We start from the raw sequence: 18,299 nt of genomic DNA, 5'->3' as shown, positions 1-18,299 counted from the left end.
CTAAATTACTTAATTATATACTAAGAAGGTCAGTAAAATAAATCTATTTAAAGTATTATAATACTTCAAGATGCTTCTTCTACCTCAATTATAATTAACCAATCTTTATTACTAACAAGTCTGAACTATATCTGATCTTATTAATAAGTTACTCTTATAAACCTTTGTATGGTTCAATCATCATATCATACCTTGACACAACCAGTGACAACTAAGGTGGATCCAGGCGCGTGACATTGCATAGCAGATGACAGCGCTAGACTTTTTAGGCTAGCGGCATAAGCCGCCACTTGGGGTCGAAAGTAAATAAAATGAGTCCTGAAACCCTAAGTGCGCTAATCTTCATACGCTATGCATGCAAATCGTTATGATATTTAAGCCAACAGCCATGCCAACTGGACGAGCAAAATCCTTGAACTCGTGCTTACTCACGCTTATCTGTCTGTCTTAGTGATTGATCTTTCTACTGTCATACGATCATGCTACCAACGAGGGACTTAGGAAAGGGCGGGCCGAGGGTTTCTGCTCAAGGTGTGAATGGAACTCCTTCGCCTATCACTACTATCTTCACTGACTATATTTCAACCCTTAGGCTTAGGTTTAATGGGCCTGTCGATGTTCTACGACAAACGTCTTCCTGATGAAGATCGCTTGAAATTCCTCGACTATGTCCATGCCAAAGGTGTAACCTTTTGGGACTCCGCTGACGTCTATGCGGACAACGAAGATCTATTGGCAAAGTGAGAATGCTTCCATGTCTCCTTTTCTTTTACTTATCCTAAGACGCTGGCTTTTCAGGTGGTTTCGGCAAAGTGGCAAACGCAAGGATATCTTTCTTGCAACCAAATTTGGTATCAAGCAGCATCCCGGCAAGCCAGCATCAATACATAATGGCGTAGATTATGTACGCGAAGCGTGTCTTCAAAGCCGCAAACGCCTAGGTCTAGAAGCAGAAGACGCAATTGACCTATACTATTGCCATCGCATTGATCCGAAGCAACCGATTGAGGTCACTGTAGCTGCGATGGCCAAACTGATTGAGGATGGTCTTGTCAAGTACATTGGCCTGAGCGAATGTTCTGCAGATACACTGCGGCGAGCTCATCGTATCCACCCCATCGCAGCTGTGCAAATTGAGCTCTCCCCTTTCGCTATTGAAAGCTTGAAGAACGGTCTTCTTGACACCTGTCGCGAACTTGGGGTTGCTGTTGTTGCCTACTCTCCATTTAGTCGGGGATTTTTAACTGGCAAGTTGCGCAACCCGGATATTCTAGTTGAGGATGACCGTCGACGGGTCTTGCCGCGTTTTTCCAAGGAAAACTTTGGCGAAAACCTGGCGATCGTTGATATCATAGAGGAGCTAGCTCGGAAAAAGGGCTGCTCTGTTGGTCAGCTCACTTTATCTTGGCTGTCTGCATTGTATGAAGGAATCATACCGATTCCAGGTACCACCAAGGCCCAGAATTTGGATGAAAACCTAGGCAGTCTTCGAGTCGAGCTTAATGAGCAAGAGATTGAGGCCATGAACAAAGTCGTGTTTGCAGCAGATGTGCAAGGTGACCGCCATCCAGAGAGCATGATGCCTTTCCTGTACGTGGACACTGTTTCTCTGCACGAAGAGTAGATGGTGGTGTCACGTGGTACTTAAGCCATTTTTGGCCATTTTTAGATTCCTGTTTCTAAGTCCTGTACATCATATGAAAGGCCAGTCAGAGGGACGCGTACTGGGAAGATTTTGGTGTAGATGAATCTCCAAGTAGTGAAGCTGCGAATATCACCGAGATGTCTTAAGTGTCTAAACCCTAGCCTAGGCTTTTTATATTGTTGCAGGTTATGACAAGGTCAAAGAACGAAGCCTGCTATCTCAGCTAGTCACATCAGTTTACAAATTTTTCAAGCCGAATGATGCTAGCACACATGATACGATTATGGATGAATCTATCAGTACCTAGGTACTCCAGGGTTAATGAAAAAAGGCAAAGGAGTCAATTTGATATGCTGCTTTAACAGGTGCGCATCTCCGGCCATCCTTCTCTACCACTTATTTACTAGCACATAACGATATCGTGATTTTCCGTTGTTCATGTCCACAATGGCGTTATTTGCATCATCCATAGGCCGCTCTTCAATCCAGGGCTTCAGCTGCTTCTCTGCAGCTAATTCCAACATCTCTCGGATATCGCCTGGGGAACCTATGACTGATCCACCCAGTTTGGCACCTCTCATGATCAGCATGCCGGCAGGTATAGATAAAGAGCCATCCTCAGGGTTCCCCAATTGAATTAACGTGCCGTCAACTTTCAGTAGGGAAACATATTGTGCCAGAGGCATCTAGGAAGTGGTTATTAGTCTGTGGCTAGAAACTGACCATCTTAAGGTTGATAGAACGCACCTTCGACGAAGAGACGGTAGAGATTATGAGATCTAGAGACCGGCCATTTTCCTGCGCCCAATCCTTATCCTCGTCTGTTGCGATATAGGAGGTTGCACCGAGCTTCAGTGCATCGTCCCTTTTATTCCCCTTGCGGGAAATAGCAACTATTTTGTCAGCTCCTAGAGCCTTTGCAAAGAGAATAGCAAAATGGCCCAGTCCGCCCACTCCAATAACGCCAATGGTTTTACCCGGACCACAGCCATTCCGCTTCAAGGGAGTATAAGTTGTAACTCCACCGCAAAGCATGGGAGCCGCATCCGCAGACGAGATGGCGTCAGGTATCTTCACAACAAAACGGGAAGGGCTGCGGTTGTAAAGGGCATAGCCACCATACGACTTGCTCCCGTTCATGAAAGTTCCATTGTAAGTCCCAGCCCAGTGGCGGCCGCAGTATCTCTCATTACCTGAGGCACATTCCTCGCATGGTCCCTTGCGGCCGAGACATGATTCTCCCTGAGCACCAACGCCGACACGATCACCGACTTTGATGCCACCTTCCGCCTGTGAGCCAACTTTAACGGCAATACCAACGATTTCATGCCCGACGCAGCACGGGTACAGCGTAGGCCCCTATCGGTTGATCAGTCAGAAAAGGATTACATATGAGGGTCACCGGCTCCGGCGAGTTCCACATACCCATCCACTGCGTAGGGTGTGCAAGTCGGAACCACATATGCCGCTGTGGGTGATTTTGATATCAATATCAGTCTCTTCCCAAACCTTAGGCTCGAACTCCTTCCACTGCATAGTGCCGTTTGCAGCTGAGGCATCACTGGCAAGCCATCCTTCGAACTTGTAATCTTGTGAAGTCATGTTGACCGGGAATATAAGCTGAAAACAATGGTTTAGGTCTTTAGAGCGATGATGAGGTTTGAAAGAGAGAAGACCAGGTGTGGATGGTGTCTTTTTATATTAGTTATTGGATATTAACTCCGACCGCGCTCAAGCGCCACTGAACCAAGATAAGAACATCTTCGGATTTAAGGGTCCGACTTGCGAAAGCAGTTTGTGCCTGGGGGATCATACTATTGCCACTGCGAAAAGATGGATCCCCACAAGACTCCACCCCGATTGCGGGTCGATAGAATCACAGAGAATGTAATCAGAAAGCATTTCAAGCTCCACTGCCGCTACGTTTTGTATTTGCTATTCACCACCATACGGCTGGCTTCAAGTAACAGACACGAGAATATCTATGTTCGGGTGTTGGGGTCTGCCGATCAATGAAGTACAGACTTCCTGATTACTGCTGATGAAAAAGATATCAGTTAATTTGACTGTTTTATCATTGCTTTCTGAACAGAGTCTTGAGGTCTTGCAAATTTATAGCGCTAGCTGTTTTTGGGTAAATTTGGCATTGGCCCCTTGTGTAATTAGTAATCACGCTAACTCCACAGACCCACCAATCCATCCCTGCTTATAGGACTAGCCGTTTCGAGGATAAAAATTTTCGGTTCGGAAAATCACGTCTCCGAAGTACAATTACCTTTAGTAATTTGCATGCCTTCGTCATCTCTTACTCGTGTGATAGCAAAAGCAAAAATAACAATGGTAGCAATGGATGACCTCAGACTTTTAGGGAACCTCCCTACGCTTATTAAGGGATCACGGGATGCCTATGCATCATTGCAGGATCCCGATAACTGGACTGGTGTACTCGACCCTGTGGAACGTCGACGTCGACAGAATCGAGTGAGCCAGAGAAAGTTCCGTGAGTGCCACAGTGCCATTAGTGTGCCAATTGCCACCATCTTACTGTTTCTTTATCAGAACAACGAAAAAGACAACGGACGCAGGAAAATGCAGTGAGTTTAACTCGAAAATGGCGCAAAATCGGAACATTATCGGACGGCAATACAAGCGACCACGCCAAGGAAATGGTGCATCAAAATCGAGTGACGATTGCTGGAGTGGAATTTTACTGCACCTTGGCCCCTAGGCGTCTCGAACAAATTGTACGAAGTTGGCGTAGCAACTCATTGCCAATCAGCTCCCAGCAGATTCCGCCAACATCCGATCTTCTTTTAACCATATCGAAACTGAATGTTTATCATGGTTTATGTGAAAATTTAAAAGCGCTAGGCATGAATATGGATTGGTTACACCCGGAGGCTATCTCCCGTTTCAGTATAATGGCTCCATTTCCCTCATCCGCAAATACCATGCCACTAGATTTGCAGCCTACAGCAGTTCAACTCTCAATACCTCATCATCCATGGCTGGATTTCTTCCCATTTCCACGAATGCGAGATGCCCTCATCTTAGCAGGAGATGAACTGGATGAAGATCGGCTCTGTATTGATATCATGGGCTTTTGGATTTGTGAAGACGAGGAGCCTGCTCTTCTTGTTTGGGGTCCACCTTGGGATTTTCGAAGCTGGGAAATCACGGAAACATTTATGAAAAAATGGGGCTGGGCGGTACAGGACAGCCCAGAAATATTAGAGACTACGAACTACTGGCGCTCTCAGCGAGGTGAGAGGAGGCTTCGGCTACGTTCTCTCGCTATATAGCTAGTTAAGTAATTCATGCCATCTACAACTTACGTTTGATTTATCTTAAACTGTTTTCTGGAAATGATGGGACCCTGCGTCAAATTTATTTTACTGCACTCATTCGACCATATAAGAAAATCGTGATATATCTAACTTCTTTGCGAAATATAATGGACAATATCCCTGCATTTCTATGAGAGTTTCCAATTAAACGGGGAATTATATTATATTCTCCTCGTGGATGTTTACCATTGCAACTAGCAACTAGGTGACAACGGATTTAGCTTAGTTCCGAACTAATCAGCCGAGCCTAAAGCTAGTTCCGAGGTCCAAGAATTTCGCCGGCCTACGTGCTTATTTCATGACTAAGCTCCTCCTTCAAAGAGCTGACTCAAGCATGAAAAATATTCGACTGTTTCGGTGTTGGTGTATATCATTCCATTGTCGTAGGTTGGTTCAGGCTTATAGATGTGCCCCTTATACGGGAAAGAAAAAAGAAAAAAAGAGAAAAAAACCTCTGTTTTTGTTACCATTAGTTTACGACGAAGCCTGTGGAACAGGTTTAGCGCCGATCTCTGCCGACGGCGACTTATCTATTTAAGGTTAGATTATAAGCACGCTACTTTTTAAGTTTACGCCACTGTCAGCGTCATGCATTAGCGTAATTTTTAATTTTTTTTCTATTTTTTCAAAACATGATTACATTCACTCCGTATGCTGAATTAGAAGAATAAACGAATAACTAGTTATAGCGAATAACAGTCTAGCTATGATGTCACAGTTCTTGAGTCGAGGCGAGGTATATATGTATATTTGTTGGTACTTTAACCTCAATGAATTCAATCAACTTCCAAATCTCCACTATCATATAGCCTTACACTTAATTCTCACATGCCAACTTCTAATTCTCTTCCGAATGGCATACTCGCACGTCACCGTTGATTGCTCCTAGTGCGTCGAGAGTATCCCGTCTTTGCCTGGTTATTACGACTGTCGGGGATTGACAGCAAGAGCGTTATAGCGAGATCTTGAAGGATCTTGCTTTTCATGTCCTAGACGAGTTCTGTCCCAATGGTGGAAATCATTTAGATAATACCAATGAGTATCAGAATAGCCAGTCGGAAGAACAGCTCGGCGAGTGTACGACTTCAGGGGCAATCGTGACCAGATGGGCGTGACCACGAAGTTCTCAACAATGTATCGTAGATCATGTACTGACTAGATCAAGACCAATATCGTTGATAACTGATCTAAGAGCACAAATATCTCTCTGATGCTCTCTGATGAAGCATCGTTGAAGAAGTTGCAAACGACCTACACCGATTTGTTCTATGTGCATTGGTGGAACTATACAACCATGAATGAGGAGCTGATGCACAGTATAAATAACCTTGTCGCAATCAACGATCGCCCTGCTTGGGTGATCATCTCGGCAAAATAGATATGCACGCGACGGTGGTCTGGGACCATTTCCAGTCTACCAGGGCATGTGAAATGCCGCTATGCGTGACTTCGGGCGTGACATAATCTCCATGTGCAGGGCTGGGACATAGCTTTTGGCCCCTACGGCTACTGAATCAAAAACGGTTCAAAACATGTTAGGGCTTTGATGACCGCGAGAATTATAACACGCGACGCAACTTCATCCCTACATACTCGAGGGACAAGTAAGTCTCAGCTGTTCTTAAAGAACTATCCAATAAAGGAACTGTCTTGCATTTCGCCTAGCATTCTGCTTACAGAAGACTCCTTATATTTCCTATTATGGGCGGACAGAAAGCTTAACATATTCAAGGCAGTATTGATGGATTGGAAGTCGAGCTAAGTGACGATGAGGTTGCGCAAATCGAGAAAGCGTTTCCCTTCGACCACCGATTTCCGTATAGATATTTTAGCGGGACGTTGTTCAAGGGAACCGATGAATTGGACTAGCGCCAGGTTGAGGGTCCTTGGGATGTCAATCTTATAAAGACTGGGGATGAATTTGTCTGTGTTCAACACCTAGAAGCAATTCGACCAAGTGACGTAGACAAACAGGCTGCAAAGCCCGCCTTTAAATGGACGAAGGAATCTTGAAGTAGGTATTAGCATTATATTTGCTGTGCCGCACGGGTTCAACAAGGAATTTACTTTCTTACTCCCGGAATCTCAGATCCAACGAACTTTGAACTGTTATCAATCCCAACTATAATACTGTTCGCCATCTAGACTTGTAGTGCAAAAAAATTGGGGTCATTGACATTTGTCCCAGTCCGAGCGTAAGATCCCCAGCTTGAATTTCGAGGCGCGTATTCTATGAAGTGACACTAGCGATCAGCCTTCTGGATAATGCCTTATGCCAGCAACTCGAAGTAAACTTTTATCAACTATGCCAACCATTGCCTCCTTTCAAGGTCTTGTACCTTTCGACCATCTGATGCCACATGTCACAGTATTGCCCCTGAATGTAGGATAGGGGAGCTGTACCATCTAACCAAGCCTTGATAATCAAGTCGCAGGACCCGAGCAACATTTTCTTGTCTTCAGAACATCGCCTCCAGACTTCTACTCTAGTCAGCGTTCCTCTGAAGTTAAACGTTTCCAATATCTCCTCCGGGGCCTCTTCAATGATAGACTTCAGCTGCCCTGCAGTGAAATTATAAAGCAGCTTAAATCCAATAGGCGCATGTTTCCAATTGTGTAGACCCCGAAGCCCTCTGAGAAAGTCTATCACCCTCAGGTCGAACTTAATGTTCCCTTCATGAATAATGGCGTGTCCTTCAGTGGACGTGGTAAAATTCTCATTACAGCCGATAAAGTCTAGCTCTTCTGCACGAAGGCGTACGATTCCGTCTTGACATTCGTTGATCTTTTTTACTTTCTCGTCAATATCTCTTAAAACTTCCGTAATGGGGGCGAACGGTCTGTCATCGGTAACCGGCGTTGTGGTATCCATGTCGATATAGCCCTAGCATAAAATGCTCCCGATGTCTTGTTGAATCGCGCCTTTCTTCAAATGATTCGAATGAATCTGAGGAGTAAATAGTATGGTACCTGTCAACTCCAGCTCAGATTCTCAGAAGAAGCGATATTGCCGGAATTTGTCTTACTGTCGTTCAACACTCCACCGTCGTCTTTCACCACAATAATCCAATTTATTTCTTTCTTTATAGTGACTGAGATTTGAAAACGACATAACAGTTCGTCTTTATTTTTACCTAGTCCATGTTTCACGTGGAATCCGAAAAGACTTTCAAAGCCGCATAGAAAAACTCAAAGAGGAACGAAAATAGGCCATGAATCTCAAGCTGACATACAAACGCTCACAGTGGAGTCATACTGAGACCTAAACAAGCCAACGGCCTAGAAGACTCCTAGACGAATCCTCTTTGTCTTCATGGTCAGGAGATGTACATATCCTGGACATCTAAAAGAATGGTCTGACTGATTCTCAAGTACATGAACCTGCAGAAGACTTTACCGTTTCATTAATGCGAATAATATTCATCCAGCATATTCCATGACTTTCAATACTGTTCTTTTCAAAATGATCTAAAGAAGGCCTTGCTTATATCTCGTAGAGAACTGCTGTCAGCTTCCGGGCAAGGCGGCTTCAAACAGAGCATTTGAAACAAATATTCTTTAGCCAGTGTGTGATGAGTCTGTTAGTATGATTATGCACAAAGCCAGAACCTCCTGTTTGAAACTGACTTTTTACTCTCTCTTCTTTTTTGATTACGTGTGCATAGTCTTATTTTCTATTACATTTGGCTGAAACTAATACAATCTATAAGATTTAAGTCCTACTATTATCGCGACATAGCTAAATGATAGATCAAAGCAATGACCTAAAAAGGGAGGTATAACGTTAATATGCATGCATATCTCATCCTTTCACTTTGAATGCCTAGGTCAATATAGTTGGAAAAGTTTTTTATAGAAACGTTCGGCAATTTGAAGGTAGAACAAGTAATATCGCAACAATAATGTATCTGAGTATCATATAATAGTCACCTAGGCAGATAGACAAATGCAAAGCAGATCAAGAGTCCATAAGGTCCTCTGGATGTGTCAGTTTCAGTGGCTTTCATATAAATCATGAGCAGTACGTAACCACTTTGCATGTCTAGTTTGCCTTTGCTCATACTATCATACCTATCTGAATTTACATGACACGTAATATAAAAGCAAATAGAAACAAAAGAGTAGTTTCTAAACTTCGGAACAAGGATTACGAACATATAAACCTGAGAACTAAGAAATAGACATGCACAAAGATGAGCAAGATGGCAAATAAACTAGGAATGAGTAAGGTTCTCAGATGAGGAGATGTCCTACCTATAAAACAAGCTCCAATGTGCATTTCTAACTGCAGCATCTCCAACAATAACTATTGTTGACTTACATAGTGATTACTACTGTCCTGTTAGTACGTTACTAGCGAATTCACTCATTTAATTATTTCATTCGGATCATTATTCTGGGATTTTTCACTGTGATAGGGAGGCCCTTCTTAAATAGCCCGACTAGCTAGATTCGACCCGACACTAAGTTTACAGCATAGTTATGCGTAGCCTGCGAAAAGCTTTCGAAATATTTAATTAGTATCCTCGTCTTCGACAAGAATGCCATAGTCGTCATGTCCTTCACAGCGCATCGATTACCCGGTAAGGAAATGTTTTCAGAATAGGCTTAGCGCCGCTAGGATCGATTTATTTCCTCTTTGGGTAAATTTCGCTGTTTTAACGTTTCACATCGAAACTGCGGCAGGAAAAGACTTTTAGTAGTTTTGAATGGATGCATAGCAGAATTATAAAGAGTAATCGTCAGTTCCATATGAAAGAAAAATACTCAACGGACTTTCATAGATTTCGGAAGAAAGGTCGTGCTGCGGCAAGATATTAGGGCTAGGAGACCGACAACGAACTCTTCCTTCACAATCAGGCTCTTGGCTCTCTTTGAGAACAAAAGACATGTTCCAAATCTTCACCTCGAGTTTCCGAGGGAGCATTCATTTTGATAGACAAATGTGAGATGATTCAATGAAGCGTCAATCGTACTCATAAATGCAACAATCCACATGCGTAATTATTTCCCTTCACAAAGTGCGATAATGCCAAATTGTGATTACAGATTGCAACAATTTTTGCAGCCCACTTATGATGCCGCATAGCCTCAATGTAGACTCGCGGTTTGTCAGTATTTTATACAGTAGGTGGTGCCCTTTTTTCAGCACATGTCAACTAAGAATGCACCTTTGTGATTATGGATTTTCTATATTAGGCAGGGGACAATGCGAAGTTCTTGACAGAAATGCAATGCTGCCACTTGCTAGCGGCGGAAGTTAGATAGTAGATTATATCCTCATAGTAGAAGATTAAACGCATGCGTACCCACGGTTTTTCTTCACGAAGGGTGCCATATCCTGCTGCAAACGCTGTTTCGTTATGTTCACTTCCAGCCAATAATCTCTTCAAACAATGCAAAGAAGCCTGACGTAAATCAATAATTCGACATATAGCAAGAGTGACAGAACGATAGAACAGATTTCCCAAAGCCTTCGCTGACATGCGGAGCACGCATGTATCAAATAAGGAAACAGGAGATATCAATAGTGGATACTTCGTCAATTCATATGTCATTCTGCATCGCTCGTCGTTTCCGGTTCAACTGTGTAACCCGTCACCTTTGACTGACGATTTGGAGGCCTCGTGACTAAATTTCTAGCGAGATGATTCGCCATTTTTGCTTATTAGGAGTTGAATATCGGTGACAGGTGCCATCCATGCCAGACTTGAGATTTGCATGCACATAATATGCATTCTGTGAGAGGCGACAAAAACTCACATGAGTAGACCATGATTATGCAATTCCTTTGCGTTAGAGTGAGACACATTACATCAAGTGCTTTTTTATTATGCTTGACAACTACGATTACGGGCGAATTCATGTGTACGACGATATGCAGATTGGCGTGTAGAACATTTTTGATTACCGAGCTTCTTTAAAGGCAGCATTGACGTACGACTTCAGAAGCCGATGACGTATGGTCTATTCTGGGAAACGGAGGAGCTGGTGTAGACAACTATGATCCAGTAGACTTTATGCCGCTATCATCTTCTGTATGCCGTGTATATATCATAGGCAATTTGAGCGAGGACGGGAGTATCAAAGTAACATTTCTTTTAATGACTGCAAGAAGTGCTTTCTGTGCATATTACAACCTTTTACAAGTTCTCATAGAATGCCTGCCTGCATAGGTTAGATTAGTTTTATTATAGAGATAATAAGATAACACCTAAGTCATGCTGCTGCACACCCATAGCTGAAAAATCTCTGTGCTATTCTGTGGGAGTCGCATAGATAATTGGGTATTGCGCCTGGGCTGATGCCCACTTACATCCAGGCGGGTATCTTAGTGTGTATAATTTCCAGTCATTGATAGCACAAAATCCGGCTTTTTAGATAGTTTCACCGTACAAAGATTTCCATTTTATTTGACTTCATTGACGAAATATACAGGCTAACAGAGACTGATTTCGCGATTAAGAAACACGATGTAAATCACGTTCCACGACATCTTGCATTTACATCGGACAGATCAGCATCAATCCAAGTGACATTTCTTCAGCCATGAACCTGATTTCCTTGGATATTCCCTGCAGGTTGCATTGGCGCATTGATAATATCTCTTCGTGTCGAAAGTACTAGAAGGAAGTACAGATATATATATCTGTGCGTGCCAACCTAACCGAGATCGTTTCCCTACACTCATTAGCAAGATAGCTGCAAAAAGACGATAGTATAATACATATATAATATAAATTATTCATGTAAAATAATAAGTTGTTAAAACACCCATGAATCCATACGTAACTACAGACATTGTAAGTAGTCAACAACATCCTGTCATGTCAGATCATGCATGAACGATAGATACTGGTACATGCAATCCCTGAAATCGAGGCCAACTCGTCTGCTTTGACAAGAAGAGAATTAAACGCTGATGGCGGAATATAAGGCATAATACACACATAGAATGAACATTACCAGAAGCCTCATTAAGGGTTATGCATATCTATAAAGATATAAAACAGGAATTGGCAAGGCTGCCTTTCGTAGTATATACCTGGGTAACGCATGCAATGGGTGGAATCAGCTGCATGGCTGGGCACCAGTAGCTGCGGATTTAGTATCTGCCCAAGTACCTATGCATGATCCTGAAAATTGTGGTGAGTGCAATTTTCTGAATTCCTGACCTAGCTCGGTAGATATTCTATTTTATTTTTCTTGAAATTCCGAATAGTAAGAGGCAGGTATCCCCATAATTCATATCTGTATAGATACTTTCTATGTATCTTTCTACGTGCGCTAAGCCTCTCTGGTAAGTCAGTCTATCTAGAAGGCTACAAAGGGGCTCTGGGTATCTTACTTCCTAATTGTTTGGCTCACACATTCTCTAAAAGGGTAATTTTGGCCGCGTATCTCAGAGCCATAATTTAAACGAAGAAGAGGGCGACTGCTCACGCCTCATACCCACTCCCCCCTTAATCAACATGTCGCTTATACTTCTGGTTCATATAATCTCCATTTGCCCCGAAGCCTGAATATGGTGTGCTGCAATTACTAACTATGTAGGACACGTCATGTTCCACACATTGCAGAATGCACGGTAGGGGATTAGCATACATGCATGCAGAATGTCTAAAGAGGAATTCCGGTCTTCGGGCTTCCAACCATGTGATCCTACAATGCTCGGCAAAACTCTTGTAAGCGATGACCCATGCGGAGGAAAACATGACTGCAGAAAATTGCAGAGGTTCGCCACATCAAGATCCTTTCCTGATGCTATCTAGAAACCGCCGACAAACTAGCAATAATGATATCAGTGCTGCTAGACTCGAACGGGATGGCATGGCATGGCATTGCATCACTGCACTATAAAGTACAACTTGATGGTTTAATACACCTCTTTTGAGCTGTATTAGCACCAATCGTAGGCTGGATTCAGCCATGGCGATCGATAAGCTGGGGTACTTGAAAGCGACTTCTCTGATCTCACCTATATGCGATTGCTCTGGGCATGGAAGTGTAGCGAACAAGTATAAATATTGCCTGTTCAGCGGCACCAAATGAGAAAGCTCTCATAAAAGTTTGACTCTCAATCTCGAACATCTAAGCTACACAAATATTCCAAACTCCTTGTCAAAAATGCCCTCTATGGTCCCCGTCTCTCAATGGTGGCAGCTCCATCAGAAAGATGGCTCTCTACAGCATCAGACAGTACCAATACCAGATATCAAACCTAATGAGTTGCTGGTGAAGCTCCAGTACACTGGTGTCTGTCACAGCGACCCTAAGATCCAGGAAGGTTTGTCCCTTCCCCTTCCCCTGACCGCATGTTCAATATTACTCATGTTACAGTTGAGTAGAATGGCCAGCTGACCTTGGATAAATAGGGATCCTCGGTGCGTATATCGAACTCAGACGAGGTGTTTCATATTTATGAATCTAATATGACCACGGACTCAAGGTGGCCACGAAGGCACAGGTACAGTTGTGCGTGTGGGAAACCTCGTTACTAATTTCAAGATTGATGATCACGTTGGCATAAAGGTATATACCACGCAGTACCAAAAACATTCGTAAATAACCATATGCAGTTTCTCCATGATCCCCGTGACAACTCATGCGACCTTTGTGAGCAGGGGCACCAGAAGATCTGTCCCGTGTCTGGTGCTCACGTTAGCGCTTCGTTTCAGCAATATCGTGTCTGTAAAGCAAGTGAAGCAGTACGCATTCCGCGAGATATGGATATGGCTTTGGCAGCGCCGGTGATTTTGAATCATCCTTTATGTAACAGGCCGCTGCATCCTTTTGCTAACGAAAACTCCAAGATCATGTGCGCTGGCGTAACAGCCTTCAAGGCTCTTCAAGAGTGTGATCTGATACCGGGCCATATCGTCGGTAAGCCCCCTACCTCTCTCTCTCCCATTTATCTAGCTCTCTCTTATGTGTTGGCTCTAGCAATCGTCGGCGTTGGAAGCGCAGTTGGTATCTTGGCATGCCACTTCGCCAAAGCACGCGGCTGTCAAGTCTTAGCTGTTTCTCACGGCAGCAAAAACCGGAATATGTTCCTCAACGATCTAGGTGTATATTCCTTCGTTGATTACGAAGATTGCCCGGACATTACCACTGAGATAAAATCCTTGACTTTTGGTGGCCCACATGCTGTCATCGTTGACTCGATTTCGGATACCCTCCTTCAATTTGCTATTCGGGTACGCGTGAAAGGTATCATGGATATGATGATTGGCTCTAGACTAATTTTTCCTTCTTTAGTTTGTTCGTACGTCTGGCACTGTTGTGCCTGTCGGACTACCTCCGGGCGGACGTTTGAACGCCGACATAGTTGACATTATGGCTCGAAGGGTGAAGATCAGAGGGTCCTGGGTGGCTGGTGTGGCAGATACGGAAAAGGCACTTCAAGTTGTCCACGAAAAGAAATTACAAATATCCCATCAAGTCATTCATGTGCGTGACTTGCCTCTAGTCTGTAAGAAGATTCAAGAAGGTAGGAAAGGTTGCGCGGGTATTCAAAAGCAAACTACCTTTCTGACCATATCTTTTCTTAATACAGGAGAATTGGTCGGTAATCTCGTTCTTGATATATCCCAGGAATCCTGCGGTTCATTGCGAAAAGGCTTGCCTATCAACTACTCAAGCCTGGCTTCAGAAAACTGGAATATCGGAACTTATCTGGCAAGTAGGATGGAAACGCTGGGAGTCAAGCATTATTTTGCCGTTCCAGGTCTGTTGCCCAAGCCTTTCTCCAGAATTCTGCTGAATGTGTGATTCTTCCTAGGGGACTACAATCTACACTTTTTGGACGAACTTCTAAAAAATGAGAACCTTCAGATGATAGGGTGCTGCAATGAGCTGAACGCCGGGTATGCAGCCGACGGTTACGCGCGGGCTTCTCCGTCTGGATTCGCCGTGGTCATTATCACACATATGGTTGGAAGTCTGTCGGTCCTCAACGCCATTGCAGGGGCATATGCAGAGCGACTTAAAGTGGTAGTCATCAACGGTTGTCCCAAGTCTGCGGACTACGATTCAAACAGAATAATGCATCATACGACAGGCGAGGTAGACAAAGGGCAGTCTCATAGGATTTTCAAGGAGGTGACATGTGCGAGTGTCCGGCTACAGCCAGCACCTGATATCGGCATTCAGTTAGACGCAGTCTTGCAGCAGTGTATCAAGAACTCTCTCCCGGTCTATATCGAGGTACCCAGGGACACTGTGCAGATGACATGCCTCCCACCAGCAGAATTTACGATTCCAGCACGAATCTCATCTAAGGACAGATTAGCGGCGGCAGCTGAGCTGATTAGAAAAGCATGGACAGCTGCGAAGAATCCAGTCATACTCATTGGTGGATTCACTCGCCTATATCTTACCAAAGACACCGTATCCTCGTTCGCTAGCAAGCTTGGCTGCGCCGTATTCTTCCTTCCAGATGGTAAATCGCATATCCGGAACTCGCACCCGCAGGTATGCGGGGTATTCTGGTCAAAAGCCTCTGATCCGGAGGTAGTGACCACAGTCATGGAGTCAGACCTGTGGGTTGTGATCGGTGGACACTGGTCTGATATGCACACGGTCGGTTCATCAATCGATCTTGAGAAAGAACAAAGCAGAATTCTGAATCTTGAGGGAGATCACGTTCGGATGCCAGATGGTACATCCATAGAGGAGGTGGCGCTTCAAGAGGTGATTGAGGAGGTTCTCCATTCACCTATTACACAAAACAATGCATCACTCAAGCATTTCCAGTTGGCCAGGGGCGTAACTACAAATGGTTTTGCCACTCCCAGTCTGGATTCATCACTCACCGTCAACCAGATCGTGAAAGGCCTTGAGCGGATTCTCAACAAAGACGATATCGTCCTTGCCGATACGGGAGACAGCTGGTTTCACGTAGCGTCCATGAGCATACCAGACGGAGTAGACGTTCATATGCAAGTCCTTTATGCCTCAATCGGCTGGGGCTTGCCGGCATCTCTGGGCTCCCAGATTGCTCGGGAAAAGAAGGGACGTTCAATATTAATGATCGGGGATGGCGCCTTTCAGATGACCGTACAAGAGGTGAGCACGATGATCAGAATGCGGTCAAACGCCATAATCATTATATTAAACAATTTGGGATATCAAGTTGAGGTAAGAATTAGACTTACGTCTTGGAAATTTTGCACTGACGAATTCTAAGACTGCCATACATGACGGCCCGTACAATTATATCGCGAACTGGCACTACGCCAGTCTTGTAACTGGAATGAGCAGTACTTTTCATACACTGTCATCACTCAATCCGTATATGTCAGAGGAAGAGAAGGAAGAACTACTGAGACCGGCAATGTTCTCGATGAAAGTTCAGACATATGGCGATTTGACTGAAGCTCTAAATAGAACGCAGAAAGAGTCTGATAAGCTTGCCATTTTAGAGTGCTGTGTGCATCCCGACGATATCAGCCGCATGTTGCGCAGATTTGGTCCTCTTCTTCATGGGAATGCTCCACCAGTCGAAGAGGAAGAACCGCATTTGACAAACAGACATGGTAACGGATCTTTAGTGCTCTCGAAGCTGGATTCGCCTAGTATAAAATCGCCGCTCTCCTCTGCCCGTCTCGTGATACACTCAAACGGAGAAGAGAACACACAGCCCGTCTATTCCAATACCAGCCATCAAGATCAATACCGCGAGCTGACGGACCATATGCTAACATGCGTCTGGACCGCAAGCGCCGGATGGCAAGAACCGAAAATCACGCGGTCTACCTCAATTGCTCTCAGTCCCACTGCTCCCGGACTCAATTACGGCATACAGTGTTTCGAAGGGATGAAAGCATACCGTGGCTACGACGGACAACTACGACTAATCCGGCCAATGTTGAACTTCAAACGCCTACTCAGCAGCGCTCGCCGGGTTGGTCTTCCCGATGACATCGATGTGGACGAGCTACAGAGGTTGATCGAGGCTCTTTTGCGGGTGGACGGGCCCAAAGGGCTACCCAGGGATTCTCCCGGCTCGTTTTTGTATATCCGTCCCGTCTTTGTGGCTACAGATGCGTCGATAGGTTTTCGAAGGCCCTCGGAAGCGTTGCTCTGTGTTGTTTTTGTCCGCTCCCCACCGTTCGATCATTCAAGTGCTATGAGTCTCATAACTAGCCCTATTAATCGCTGTCGTGCGTGGCCGGGAGGCACTGGAGATGCGAAAGTTGGCGGCAATTACGCACCTACTATCCCAACCCATAAAGAAGCTACTGAAGCCGGATATTCACAGACATTATGGCTGTTTGGTGATGACTGTCAGGTCACCGAAGCGGGAGCCAACAATTTCTTCGTTATCTGGCAGTCAGCACACAGCAACCGAATAGAGCTGGTTACAGCGCCACTGGAAGACGGAATTATTCTTCCTGGAGTCACTCGACAGAACGTATTAGACTTAGCGACCGAGGAGCTAGCCATTGACGGTCATGACGGGCAGAGCAGACTCGACGTTCTGGAGAGGACATTCACTATGCATGAGATTGTCACTGCTTCGGAGGAAGGCAGACTTTTGGAGGCTTTCACAACAGGGACAGCAGTAAGCCACCATCTATCCTCATTCTTATCTAGTCTTTAACTAATAGGTTGAATTGCAGCACTTCATATGCCCCGTGTCCAGAATCTATTTTCGAGGTACAAAGGACATTTTCCTGCCTCTTGCACACGGTCAGCCAGCCAAGTACACCGAGCTGATCAAAACTTGGCTAGAGGATATTATGTATGGAAAGGTAGAGCACTCGTGGGCGAGGATAGTCGATAATGCGTAGTCTCTTCATCAAGACGTTGACATTTTGCATGTTTCGTGTATGGCCATGACCACTACATATCCGCTAGATATCGGAGCGGGTAGAATATAGACACATTCATGCCATCATAAGTGCAAATTTCATGGATTGTTCACTCATTAAAAAGAATATTCAACAAATAGACGAAGTGCGATTCACAGGATCCATGATATAAATTTTGATTCCGATCCACCTTCGTGTGACAATTTCTAGTAGAGAGCGGAATGCTCAAACTACTACCAAGCCTTGAATTCTCCCAGCGAATCAATACAGTACAATCAACCTATCAGCAGGAGAAGGCCTAACTACCACTAGTATCAATCAGTATGCTTGTAGCTCTAAGTACAGTCGTTTGGCATGTGTGCATCTCATAGTATCTTTCAAGTAATATCTAAGCAGGGGAAAAAAAAAGAGGATCTTATAACAATTGTAAATAAATACATAGAAGAGAAAAATTGTATAAAATTATAGAATATTTTCATAATATATTAATTT

The 18,299-nt window shown here is 44.3% G+C and overlaps 4 protein-coding genes across 4 annotated transcripts, besides 2 other annotated features; 3 read left to right on the top strand and 1 right to left on the bottom strand.

Moving 5' to 3' along the window:
* Positions 1 to 237: part of a repeat region (Identified by RepeatMasker using a combination of RepBase library and repeat library created with RepeatScout) that runs on past the window's edge.
* A 242-nt stretch (positions 238 to 479) lies between these two features.
* On the top strand, positions 480 to 1,624 carry UA08_08956 (hypothetical protein; the record flags this gene model as incomplete). The annotated part of the gene is made up of 3 exons (XM_020263853.1): positions 480 to 531; positions 593 to 740; positions 799 to 1,624. 3 exons carry the CDS (start codon positions 480 to 482, stop codon positions 1,622 to 1,624), a joined length of 1,026 nt encoding a protein of 341 aa, XP_020116019.1.
* Positions 1,625 to 2,034: 410 nt separating this feature from the next.
* UA08_08955 (hypothetical protein) lies at positions 2,035 to 3,247 on the bottom strand (the record flags this gene model as incomplete). Its single annotated transcript, XM_020263852.1, has 3 exons — positions 2,035 to 2,331; positions 2,393 to 3,004; positions 3,071 to 3,247. 3 exons carry the CDS (start codon positions 3,245 to 3,247, stop codon positions 2,035 to 2,037), a joined length of 1,086 nt encoding a protein of 361 aa, XP_020116020.1.
* Positions 3,248 to 3,982: 735 nt separating this feature from the next.
* On the top strand, positions 3,983 to 4,947 carry UA08_08954 (hypothetical protein; the record flags this gene model as incomplete). The annotated part of the gene is made up of 2 exons (XM_020263851.1): positions 3,983 to 4,145; positions 4,205 to 4,947. The coding sequence occupies 2 exons, from the start codon at positions 3,983 to 3,985 to the stop codon at positions 4,945 to 4,947; spliced, it is 906 nt and encodes a 301-aa protein (XP_020116021.1).
* A 6,970-nt stretch (positions 4,948 to 11,917) lies between these two features.
* Positions 11,918 to 11,976: a repeat region (Identified by RepeatMasker using a combination of RepBase library and repeat library created with RepeatScout).
* Positions 11,977 to 13,119: 1,143 nt separating this feature from the next.
* Positions 13,120 to 17,786, top strand: UA08_08953 (hypothetical protein; the record flags this gene model as incomplete). Its single annotated transcript, XM_020263850.1, has 10 exons — positions 13,120 to 13,279; positions 13,368 to 13,376; positions 13,442 to 13,524; positions 13,572 to 13,875; positions 13,936 to 14,189; positions 14,251 to 14,482; positions 14,549 to 14,719; positions 14,774 to 16,131; positions 16,181 to 17,557; positions 17,604 to 17,786. The coding sequence occupies 10 exons, from the start codon at positions 13,120 to 13,122 to the stop codon at positions 17,784 to 17,786; spliced, it is 4,131 nt and encodes a 1,376-aa protein (XP_020116022.1).
* Positions 17,787 to 18,299: the final 513 nt, after the last annotated feature.

This window comes from Talaromyces atroroseus, assembly GCF_001907595.1.
Source record: "Talaromyces atroroseus strain IBT 11181 chromosome Unknown scaffold_16, whole genome shotgun sequence".
NCBI lineage: Eukaryota > Fungi > Ascomycota > Eurotiomycetes > Eurotiales > Trichocomaceae > Talaromyces > Talaromyces atroroseus.
The sequence above is the reverse complement of the archived record's forward strand: the minus strand, read 5'-3'. Positions and strand labels throughout refer to the sequence as shown.